Source organism: Macaca thibetana, chromosome 4, assembly GCF_024542745.1.
Source record: "Macaca thibetana thibetana isolate TM-01 chromosome 4, ASM2454274v1, whole genome shotgun sequence".
Taxonomy (NCBI): Eukaryota; Metazoa; Chordata; class Mammalia; order Primates; family Cercopithecidae; genus Macaca; species Macaca thibetana.
The window spans coordinates 72,453,142-72,465,541 of record NC_065581.1 but is presented as its reverse complement, the minus strand read 5'-3'; the positions used below and the strand labels follow the sequence as shown (position 1 = coordinate 72,465,541).

At 47.4% G+C, this 12,400-nt stretch overlaps 1 protein-coding gene across 3 annotated transcripts in view; it reads left to right on the top strand.

Moving 5' to 3' along the window:
• Positions 1-12,400, top strand: part of COL12A1 (collagen type XII alpha 1 chain) — a 1,021,934-nt gene that overhangs the window by 887,272 nt on the left and 122,262 nt on the right. The window contains exons 2-3 of one of the 3 annotated variants that reach the window (XM_050786415.1): positions 6,799-6,890; positions 9,855-9,962. In XM_050786415.1, coding sequence (XP_050642372.1) covers positions 9,890-9,962 — 73 coding nt within the window. In that variant the 5' untranslated portion in view covers positions 6,799-6,890; positions 9,855-9,889. Of the gene's footprint in view, positions 1-6,457; positions 6,891-9,854; positions 9,963-12,400 lie in introns of those variants that run through there. The other 2 variants (XM_050786416.1, XM_050786417.1) reach the window with 2 other exon arrangements.

Genomic DNA, 12,400 nt, shown 5'->3' with positions numbered 1-12,400 from the left:
GTGGGTACTCTGTAAATTATAGTTATTTCTATATTCAGAGGAATAAAGTCCAGGCTCTCAGCCACTTTTAAGCCCCATTACTATTCCAGTTTTATTGAAAAACAGTCTGCTAAAACCACTGTACTTTATTTATTGCCCAACACATTTCGTGCTTTTTGCTATGTTTTCAAGTTCTCATTTTGAATTTTGTGCTTAGAATGCTCACTCCTAGTCCTTTGAAGTCTTCCTTCCCTAGAAATTCTTCAGGGACCACTTCAACATATAATGCTTTCTCCTGCCCATGAACTTTTAACAATTCTTATTGTTGGGAGATATTTCTCCACAAGTCTCTCATGTTTCTGCATGTCTGTTGGCAGAGGCTCTGACTGCCAGCACTTTAGATGATCTCTTCAAGGGTGTTTGCATACTAACGGCTTTGGAAGACAGTGATCATTTCTGTCTCCAGAGCGAAGGGCAAGTTTGTTTACTGTCCAGTGTAACAAAAATAATGCGTCTCTCCGGGGCAAAAGCCAGGGAGCCTTTTTGCCCTCATAAAAGATCTCAAGCTCAGATTCCATTCCTATAATGCAACCCACTGCATTTGCAAGGGTCACCTAGCTCTTCTTGTATCGCCCTGTTGGAACTGGGGCTTGAGAAACTGGTGTGAATTACTGTGAGCCATACAGTCCTTTGTTTTTGATTCCTTGTGTGTTCTGTCAGTACCCATGAAACTACAACAGGTTAACTTGTTAGCTTTCACGTAGGATAAAATCTCAGATCCTTCATATTTATTGATAACTATTATTATTATTTGGTTGTTATAGCTCCTATTTTTTTCATAGCAATCTATTTTTTTCTCCTTTTTCTTGTCATTGATTTGTGGAGGAACTGGTTCAGGATAAATCTTGTAGATTATCCCTCGGAAGTTTGCACGTCCTGCGTTGAACTGATTGCTTCCTGTGATGTCATTTATCTTGTTCCTATAACCATCTATTTTTCCCCAAATCATTTTTCACATTGATCTTTCAGCTTTCAATTATCCTCTGTCTCCAAACTTCTCTTGAGTCATATTTGGCTTTCACGTATGTTTATTTCTGGTCTTCATTACTATAAGTTTCTTATGGGCAGGACTTCTTTTGGTTTGCCTTTACAAAAAAAATCTCCCGCTATTCCTAGTGAATATTATGACTAGAGTAACAGCATTTGCAGAATGAGTGTTTAGAATAAAAATGATTCAACCAGTCTGATCAGATAACATCCTTTTGCTCTTCTCCACCAGAGGACGCAACCACATTAGATTTAGGAGCATTTCAAAATCTGGGTTCTTGTCTGCTTTAAATATATCGATGTCAGTATTGTATACATGTAGCTGAATGAATTAGTAAATATATATAAATGAGTTATCAGGCCGGGTACGGTGGCTCACGCTTTTAATCCCAGCACTTTGGGAGGCCGAGGCAGGCGGATCACTGGGGGTCAGGAGTTCCAGACCAAATATGGTGGCAAACATGGTGAAACTCCCTCTCTATTAAAAATACAAAAATTAGCCAGGCATGATGGCACGCACCTGTAATCCCAGATACTCAGGAGGATGAGGCATGAGCATTGCTTGAACCTGGGAGGCAGAGGTTGCAGTGCGCTGAAATCACGACACTGCATTCCAGTCTGAGAAACAGAGCCAGACTCCGTCTCAGAAAAACAAAACAAAACAAAACAAAACAAAACAAAACAAAAACGAGTTATCACATGGAGACCTGGTCAGGTTACATGTCACCCTACACAGGGGCTCCTACTGAGAGTAAATAAACATCTTCTGACTATGATTTCATTATTACCGCATTTCAATCGACTAGGTAATTAGTTTAAAAGCCAAGACCAAATCTTGAAAAATGGATTCCTGTGATTCTTCATATTTTCCATCAGTCTGAAAGTGTATTTAAGTATACACATACTGACTGCTGACACACAGAACAGTGGCCTGACTAGAAATTCTCCACCTTATGCTACTTTGATAGTTCCAAAGCAAATAGATTGCAAGATGCCTGTAGTGGTGTGATTTAAACAGTACTGAATTTTACGGAAACAAAGGAAGAAGTGGCAGTGGTTTGTTTTCTTAGCTCTTAAATTAATTAATTTCCTTTTATCTTCTACTTTTTGCTCAAGGAGGTCAGAGCTAACTGGAAAATCAACTCCCAGTGGCACTTGACTCTTGTTAAATCTAAATGATTTATGCTGAGATGTTATTTTATGTGGCTACAGTGTTTTTTGAAATGTCATAGTTTCCTGTGCAATCACAGCTTTATTTTTTGTTTACAATCAGCTTTTTTAGGTTGAAGCAATTATACTTTTTTGAGGTCATATGAGGTTTGAGCTACCACTTTCCATAGTAAGCGAAATATGATGCAGTTTCTGCTTTCTGCTCCAAAGTCGCTCATTCGCTAGTAGGGGAGGTTATTTCAGTACAGGTGAGATGGTCTGGGTGAAGTACTTGCAAAGTCCTTTGTAAAGAAGCAGAACTTGTCAAAGAGGCAAGAATGCAGCACGTCCCCTTCCTTCCTTCCTTTCAGGATGGTTTGGTCTCAGGATTCCTAAGCTTTGCTAGTGCAGAGAGAGTGGTTGTCTATGGCTTCTCATTTTTAATGTTACAACATTCTGAGCCCACGATCTTGGGAGATTTAAATAGGCCACATACATGAAGTTGCTTCAGGTGTCCCAGCTGTTACTTGACAGAGTTTTGATGGCAAGGCCTTGTCTTACTTGTCTTTGCGTCAGCTGCTCTGAGCTTGGCACTGTAAATAGACGGTGCTCATTAAATGTATGTTGATCTGACTTGCACACAGGGATGGAAAGAAGAGGATTCATACACACAGTTTTTGACTCTTGCTGGTCAGGCTGTCTCTCTGCTTCTGAGAATCAGAGCAGGTGGTGTACTACCTCCTTTCTCACCCTTTTATTCCAAGGGGCTTGTGAGAGCTTTCTTCACTCAAGACCCTCACAACTCACGCTGGGGCCAGCCTTAAGAGATAGGCAAATAGTTCACGTTCCGACGAGGTTTCCCCTTCCTTCTGCACAAATCAGCCAGAACCTGCAACGGAAGTGTTCCAGAAACTGTCTCACCTGTTGCCAGGAATGCCGGCTAGGTTGACCTCAAACAAATCAGTGAAGAGGCCCCCAATGCCTCTGAAGAAGTTAAGATTACAGAAGTTAAGGGCGCTCTGTAATATTAACTTCTTCCTGAAATCAGTATCTCTTCCCTTGTAAACTCACCCTTTCTTTGAAGAAACTTGAGCTGAGCTTAGAAGCCTTGGGGCAAGAATTTCTGTAGGCAGTTAATTAAACAGCATGAAGAAAGTTGATGCCCCTCTCCCCACTCGTTCTCCCAACCTGCCGCCTCTCAGTCCTGAGAATCAAATACATGAATGAGACTTTTTATAAAAACTCACCCCAAGACTTGTAAGCCTGTCAACAACTTCCCAGCTCCACGCTCTCTGTAACTTTAACCTCCCACGCCAGGGTTAGCGCTGACCACTAGATCGCGCTGTCGGACAAGAAATCTGAGTGTCGGAACCGCCGGGAGCCCAGGACTCAGAGGGTGAAGAGGTGGGAGCTGAACAGAGGAAGCGCGAAGGAGGCAGATCCCGTGATATCGCCAGAGGAATAAAAGCCACAGAGAGCAACCAAACGGAATAAATCCAACCGGCTATTCCCCAGTCAATAAATATCACCAACGGATTCCAAAGGGTATTAGGATCTGGATGCACCATTGAAAGGGGAAGGATGGAAGAGGGTTACCCGTTCTTTACCGTTTATCATACTGGGAGTCTAGCGTAAAGGCCCCAGGGAACCAACACGCCAACGTCACGCGGGGAGGACCCCGGAGTGCCTCTTTGTACATATTTGAATTGCACTCGTGTCCCTGGGGAATGAGTGTATTTGAATTAGTTTCTGGAGGAATCTGTGTGGTCCCCAACCCGGGAGTCCTCTCCTTCCTGTTCCTCTCATCCTACTCTGGAAGTTTTGCGTAAGAATCCTTTTTGTTGAGCTAGAGAGGGACGTTTGCAGGTGGTGGTTTGTGTTACCTACACTCCTTTGCAGCAACTATTTTCAGATACGTTAAATCCAAGTATGTGAACAAGAATGCCTCGAGTAAGAGAAGATGCCCACGCAGGTCCCCAGTAAGCTGCTCTTGGCTGGAGAGGGCAATGTGCGCGCCCTCGGGGACAGATGCCTTTTCCACCCAGTCTGCGGCCTCCAGCTGCAGGAAAGGGAAGCCCGTGACTGTATTTGGATCCCCGGAGGGTGACTGCGCAACTCCGGGGTTGAGAGATGCATTAGCAGCTGGGAGCCAAATCAACAAAAGTTCCCTTTTAAACAACAAAAAATCAACATTCAGAGTTACATGTTCCTCAGTCAACAACACCGCCATCTCTCTCTCTCTCTCTCTCTCTCTCTCTCTCTCTCTCTCACACACACACACACACACACACACACACACACACACACACACACAGAGAGAGAGAGAGAGAGAGAGAGAGAGAGAGAGAGAGAGAGAGAAAGAGAACAAACATCTGGACCAAAATGCAAACACCAGCCAGCTTGGGCTGACGTGCAAAGTAGCAGTTTTCCTTTTTCCTTTCTGGACGGGGTGTCGTTGTCTGGGGGGCTTCCCTGGCGGTTTTAGGCCGCGGAGCAGGCCAAGGGCGCAGTCCTACTGGGTGCCCGCTTGGCGGCCTGAGGGACTTCTCTGCTCCCGGGCTCCGTCTTTGCGGCTGCCACTAGTCCACGCGCAGTCTGTAAGCCTGGTTGGACTGGGGTCCCTGCTCTTTGCGTGTTGGGTGGGGAGGCAAGTGAAGGGCTAGCTTGGGCGCAGACGCCGGCTGTCGACAAATTCGGGGCTCAGTGATACCAGGGCAATGTGGCTGCAAGCCTGACTGGGCGCAGCGTTGAGAAAGTCGGGTGTTCCCTCCCTGGGACGCGCTCACGCACTAGGGGTTTGTCAGACATCCTGGTTGTGAGGCTTTGAAGGGGGAAAAGCTTGTGCACTGTGTAGGCTCTTTGTGCGAGCTGCCCAGCTGGACTTCGAGTGGGCTGTGTGCTTGGGGAATGTGCAGAGGCGGCGATTCCTATTTGTCTTCATTGTGTCCCTCTTGTCTTCTCTGTTGCTTTCGCCGGCTCCTGCGGAGGGCAGCCTGTGTGTGGGGAGATGTGCAGAAAGGGGAGCTCCCTACAAGTTCTTATCATTCGAAAGGCAAGTTTGGAGGCTATTGCACCCAGTGGAGTGGGAAGGCCAAATTTGCAGACGTCAGAGCCAAAAGGGAAGAGAGGTTTACATTGGGGCCATGCCCTCGGATTCTACTATGGCGGGCGGTCAGTTGCAGAGAAGCAGCTGCTCTGTTCCCTTGCGCCCCACCCCGTTCCTTTGTTGTTCAAAGCTCCCCCAGCCCCCTCTCCCCACCAGCCACGGGAGTAACCCTTGGGCTTCAAGAGGCCAAAACGGTGCAGGGCCTGTACTGAGGTCAGACGTTATAATCGGAATCTCTCCAGTAGCATTTTTCTGATTTCTTGGTGTGAGTGCTTGAAGCTTCCTCCCGTGCGCCTTGTATAAACCGGCAACCCTAGTACCAGACTCCTGCCCAGGAACAAGGGGTAGGATGCCAGGATGGAGGAGGCTGTTAAGAAGAGGCGACGGTGTTGGCAGAATATCAGCCGCCTATTTGGCTTCTCCAGTATTGTGTGTGGAGGGGTGCTTTGGGGTTTCAAACTTACTCCTCTTCGCCCCTTTGACCCCGCGAGGTTTTAAGGGCAGAGCTTTCAGTCCGAAGCCTCCGCTCGGGGCCAGGTTTCGCTCTGGTCCGGGTGAGAAGTTTCTGCAGTGGATGGAACTTGTTACTGAGCGGCTTCCTATTCTGAGGACCCCTGGGTTTCATAGCTTTCCTCTCCCTCTCTTTTGGCTCAACGTAAGCCTCCCAGTTCCGTCCTGAAGCACCAGGCGAGTCAAAGAGGACTGGGAAAGCCATCCCATCACTGAGCCCCGCGCGGGCGGCTGTCCGGGTTTCCAATCGCGCTCGGAGATTGCAAAAGACAGAAGGCGCGCCGCGTGTACAGACAGTTAGTTAATGGAAATCCTGTAAATCGGTTTTAAGTGCACCCAGGACAGAGGGGGAGGAAGGTGGAGGTGGTGATGATGAAGGATGGAGATCGGCAGGAGCGGGGGTGAATGGGTTACGCATCCTTGCATTTCTGAAAATGGGAGTCGCTCCCCTTCCCATTGTTCTTAATTTAGAAAAATTCATTAAAGAAATCGTAGGGATAGGGAAACCCGAGCTTCCCAGTCCGCCCCAAGTGGCAGAGTACGCGGCTTCCCTTGGCAGGGAACCCGGTTGCGGCTGTCCCCCTCTCTGCTCCCTCCCTTCTCCCCGCCCCCCGGCGGGGTACTGCTACTACGGCGATCGCCACCTCACGCCGAAGGAATGCTCAAAGTATGCACACGTTCCCAAAAGTAGACCTCCTTCACCGCCGGAGGAGCATACATCACCCCGTGGCAGCCGTCCACCTTCTCAGGCGTTTCGTAACCGAGTAAACTGAGAGCTGGGAACAGCCCTCTATTAAGTAGCCCGCGGCGCAGAGTCTCTTCCCACTTGGCGAAGGCGAACCGCCCCAGACGCGTCCGCGCGCCGGCAGCTGCAGGCTCAGGCGGTCTCCACTCGTCCTGCAGCGCCCGCCTCTCCTCCTGGGATTCTCCTCCTCCTACTGGACTTCCCCGCCGCTGCCCACGCCTCGGCGGCCGCTAGGTGCTCCTGGAGCGCAGCGCCTATCGCCGGGGCGTGTGGGGGCCACACCGAGCACCAGCTTCTCCGACGCCAGGAAGCCGCCGTCGCCGCCTCTACCTCACCCTGTCGCCGCCGTCTCAGGTCAGCCTGGTTTCTGTCCCCTTTCCCCTACCCCATCATTCCTACAGACAACTCGGAAAACGGCGTCTAGCTTGCACCTTGCCTGGAGCGGTGAAGAATCCTGGGCGAGGACAGTTTGGACCTGTAATAGTGTACATGGGCTTGAGCTTTACCTTGTATACTGGGATTTTGTGATTTTTGGGGGGTTTTTGAGGGAGAGGGGAATGTTGCTTTTCTTAAGAGCTGAGCACGGTTTTGTGCGCTCAAAGCATCCCGTTCAGTGTTTCCGTTTCTAGAGGAGTTTCATCTGTGGATGCTGTTGATTTCAATGGAGGGCGCACCGGGTTCTGGGGCTGCAGGGCCCTGGTTATCTCGCGGCTGTGGCTTTGTCGGGGAGGGCAGGCTTGCGGCGGGGGCGCTGGGAAGGTATTTTGATGACGCACGGTGCGAAATTCTTTGGAGGGCCAGCTGAGTGCTCTGCAGCTCGTCCAGGCTGCATGGGTGTGTGTGGCATCTCGAGACAGATTCCAAGTGGAGTGTTCTGGCTCCTTTCCTCCCCTACCTTTCAGCGCATCCGAGATGGAGGGTTAGGCCCGCACTAGGGTACTCATTCTTGGAGGACTTTCCCCAGCTCCAGGAGAAAGCCCCTCTCCGACTCCCTCCCGGTGCATTGGTGGAGGCCCTATTCCGGGTCTGTGAGATCTCTGCTGCGTTTTCCCACTCAAATATTAAACTTGTGGGGATCAGAGAGCGTGGGGCGCCCGACTGGTTCACCGAGCGGAACAGGTACCTCCAAGAGGGCGTCCTCGGGAGCCCTCCAGTGACCAGTTCAGGGTTCCCTGGGATTCTGAGCCAGGGAGACTCTCGACCCGGACTCGGTAGTCTTCTAATGAATGCTGGGGAAGGATGGGACAGGAAAGGAAATAAATGCTAAGCTCCACTTTGGCTAATGCCAAGGTGGTGGTGGGTGGGAGAGGAGGTAGGCGACGCGCAGCGGTGTGTGTGTGTGTGTGAGAGAGATTTTCTTTTTAACTTGACGCGGGAGTTAAGGAATTGGGTTCTTCCAGCGGGGAATTGGGAGGGGACGAGTTGGCAGAAGGGGCGAGTCCACTTAGCCCCAACTCCCACCCCAATGGACTCATTTTTATTCATGACGGTGAAGTGAGGGAATCCTCGCTGCCACGGAGGGGCGGCCGCTTTCAGATATTTATGTCTGAGAATGCTCAATGAATTGTTGCTAAGCATTGAAATGAATGTTTTGGCTAAAAAGGAGAGAAAGCATTTTCTTTTTTAAAACATACGGACGAGATGCTTGGCTGGCTGGTTGAGCTCTAACTGCGTTTCGGTATCCCGGCGCGAGATGATTCATTCTTGCCGCTAAGTCGGGAAACCGATAGGAGGCGATCGAGACCCAGCAAAAGTGTTTCTACTCAGATTTTTGTCGAGTTCAGCTGTTAAAAAAAAAATCTGCTCACAGCTTTTCGGTGGGTCGATTGTTCGCCTTTAACTTTTCGCAATCACGACTGCCAACTGAGTTGGAAATTATTATACCAAAGTTAAGGCCAGAAGATTGGAACAATGGCCCAGTCTCACCTCTTGCTTTTCACTGATGTCGAAGAGGGTTAGAAATGTCAAACAGTTGTTAATTAGGAAGAAAGAAATTGCTAGACCCCTTAGATACCTAGGGCAGTGCCAAAATTTTAATCTTGGCTTCATAAAAAGGAGCTCTAGGCAATTTGGCACGCCTGCTCATCAGACATTTAAAATGCAATTTACACACAGGCTGAGGAAAGCTGCCCTCGTGCTTTGTGCCAATAATTTGGAAAGTCATCGTTGGAGATTGTCAGTTTCTTTTCTCAAAGAGGCCTCGACCTTTGGCTCATTTTTGTATTCCCACTGCAGGACAGTCTCCTATCCCCCTCCATTTTTCCTGAGGCCTAGGCTGTTGGTTTACAATAATTTATGTACCTCAGCCTCAACTCTTTTTATGTTTTGCCACTGGCAGCTTCCCAGTTCAGTTCCTTGCTAGTAGCTTTTGTCTTTGGGTTGAACCTTAGACTATTTTAGGAGATTCCATTCTGTAGACATGGGTTAAGTACCTACTGTGTCCTGGGGAACCACAAAGATGAATAAGATTCTTTGTCTTTAAGGAATTAATAATGTAATTACAAAATTAGAAAAAATCAGAACAGAACATATTCTCCTCTGGGGCATATATACTTATAATCTTCCAGCTTAAACAAACAGTTAAATACAAAGATTATTATTGATAATTTTTATTTAAAAACACCTTGGAAAAACAGACAAAAGTGTCTTGCTTCTTCCATTTTGCTGCCTTTTTTGTTATTATGTATTTTGGAGTTGTTTTTCCCTCATCTCAGGTAAAGGATTTATCAGATGTGAAAACAACACAGTTAGCAGGAGGGTCAGGTTTCAGCTGGGCCTTACATTTTTCTGTATAATCCATTTCAGATCTTAAAGAGCTGCATATTTGAAAGCAGAACAACATGAAGAAAAAAGAGAATTAAAAAGGTTTATTATACTTTTCCAAATTACCCTGAGACCACTAAAATACAGTTACCTAAAAAGTTCAGCAGCTAGGAAAAAGCAGCCAAATAAAATCCCCAGCTGGAAGAGATATTTAGTTGAGTGAAGGATAAAATGACCTCTGAATTAGCCATTACCCAGGCAGGATGAAATCATGTGGGGGCTGGTAAGGCCTTCACCCGGGATGCTAAGCAGGACCAGTCTCCAGGAGAACAGGACCCTTTTTAAACTTGAACTTCCTCCTAGGGCCATGATTAAACTTCTGTAGACGAACTTGACTTCCACTGCTTCACAATAGGCCCATTATGTGCTGGAGTAGGCCCTGTGGTTATTAAGGCAGATCTGGTCGGGTTCTGGACTAGGTCCAGGCTCCAGTTCTAACCTGGTTCAAGGCCTGCCCAGACCCAGTTCTGATGCGGTTACTGCTTCCTCCCGCAGAGCTCTTCATGCCGCTGTAAGCTCGGAGGCCGAGGATGCGGACCAGGCTTCCCCCAGTGCTTGCCGCCCTGGGCGCGGCCCTGCTCCTGTCTTCCATTGAGGCAGAAGGTAAAAGGCTCCCTTCCCCTTCTCCGAGTGACAATGCAAAATTCGAGAAAGGAAAAAACACATCTTTCTTGCTTCTATTGCTTGCTCTGTTTTCCCTGCGCTTCGTGCTCTCTCTGGTGGTTTCTCTCCTCCAGAGAAACGCCCCTTTCTCCTGAGGTTTGTCCATTTCCCAGCTCTCAGGTCCAGCTCTTTTGTATTCTGCTTAATGCATTCCATACAGTGCTGTGTGGTCTTCTTGAGCTTGTCTCTGCGGTGTGCTGTCCACACTGCCACCTGCATTGCTGCCTAATGAGAGGACCAGCCACCCGAGAGGGGGCGATGGCTCTAATCATCTCAACCAACAGGACACCTCCGGGTGGCACCCAGGAGCCCCGAAGAGCGGGCGCACTCGCTCGCTTGGCTAGTAACGAACCACCTGGCTCGGGGCTGCGACCTCGGTGACAGAACACAATAAAAGACTCCAACAGCGCTGGCTCTGCGCCTCTGTGTGCTTTGTGGGGAGCTCAGTCGGCGGGGCGGATGGTGCGGGCAGATGAGCCAGCAGCCAAGCACCCTAGGGGATGATGGCTGGCAAGCGGAGATCCGGCACTCGGGGTGTTCGCCTGACCTAGGGTCGCGGCTGTCCCTGTTTGGTTCGCAGGGCTCCAAGGCGCGTGGCCTGGACTGGCCCAGCTCAGACACGTTGAGCCTGGGCCAAGGTTTCCAGCCTGGGAAGCGAGCGCGCACCGGAGTTGCTGGGCACCACCTCCAGTGTCCTGCCCTTGCTCCCTTCTGCCTCCCTCTGGGAAAGCCCGGTGCGTCTGACCTCCCCGCGGAGGCGGTGGGGCTCTCTGAGATGGGTTTCCAAAACGGCGCCCTGTGGTTCCTCCTCTAGGAAGTGGAGGGCTTTTGTTAGATGTCCCACCCAATTATGTTGGTTGTATGCGCTTGATGTCTTAATTTCTCAGTGTTCATTAAACAAGCCAGGTCTATATGTCAACCCCATGGCGACTTCTGTGGTCCCTCAGTTGTCATTGGAGACCTGAAAAATTAGTTTTCTTATTCTGCAAGGTAAATGGGGTAATGTCATGAAAGATATCTTTTTTTTTTTTCAATAAAGAAATACCCTTGATGAAGTTAAGGGAGGAAAAAAAAAAACACTTCTGCAAGTGACAGCTGTGGAAGTTCTGGGTTGAGTTGTGCTTTTTTAGAGGCTGTGAGAAAGTAAAGTTGTTTGCATGATTATGCCGAGGTTTTCAAGGTTTCTATAGTGTTTGATTTTCTACTTCGAGACTACAGGTTAAAAAAAATAGATTAGGGGAAGCAGAGTATTTCCAAAATGTATGGCATGTTTAGTAAAGTGACAGAAAGGTGCTGACTTTTCTTAGCTGATAAATATTTTATGAATGTAGAGTCTTTTCAGAGTGACCTCTGTGAAGTAATATTAAGATGAGGTTGCTTTTAATGTTCCTTTCTATGTCGTTGTTAGGAAGGAATTTTATTTGAGGAACTTCTGGAGGCCCTACTACAGATATTTTTAGATAATTCACTGAAGTGGCCCATTTATTGCTCATTAAGAAAATAGTTATTTGAAAATCAGAAAGAGTTGAGAATTCTTAGAAAAAGAATTAGGCTGGAAATGATGTAAGTGGAAAAAATTGATTCGGAATTAGATATTGGCTGGTTAGCAAAGTGCAGTTAAAAAGAACAGCTTACTATCTACATTTCTGATTATTCCCATATTATATTTTATCTTTTAAATTTGTATTTATTTCCATATGGTACAGCTCTTTTTTTGCTTTCTTAAATTGTGTCTTTTCTTGTATCCCATCTCCTTAAGTTAGTATTTAATAATTATATTTTAATAGGATTCATTTTTTGACCTTATTCTCTAGTTTGGCATGGTCAAATAGAAATATGGTATGAGCCACAAATATAAGCCACATATGTAACCTACATTTTTTTTTTCTGGTAGCCACATTCAAAATGGAAAAAGAAACAGGATAAATTAAGTTTTATAATGTATTTTATTTAACCTAAATTATTTCATCATGGAGCCCATATGAAAATTATTAGTGAGATATTTGACTTTTTTTGTACTATGTCTTTGACAATTGGGTGTGTATTTTATACTTGCAGTGCAGTTTATTCTTTAAATTATTTTTATTTTTCCTGAAACAGAGTCTCGCTCTGTTGCCCAGGCTGGAGTGTAGTGGCTTGATCTCGGCTCACTGCAGACTTTGCCTCCTGGGTTCAAGTGATTCCCACGCCTTAACCGCCTGAGTAGCTGGTACTACAGGGGTTTGCCACCATGCTTGACTAATTTTTGTATTTTTAGTAGAGATGGGGTTTCACCATGTTGGCCAGGCTGGTCTTGAACCTCTGGCCTCAATCGATCCACCTGCCTCAGCCTCCCAAAGTCTGGGATTACAGGCAGCACTGTTTATTTTGTACTGGCC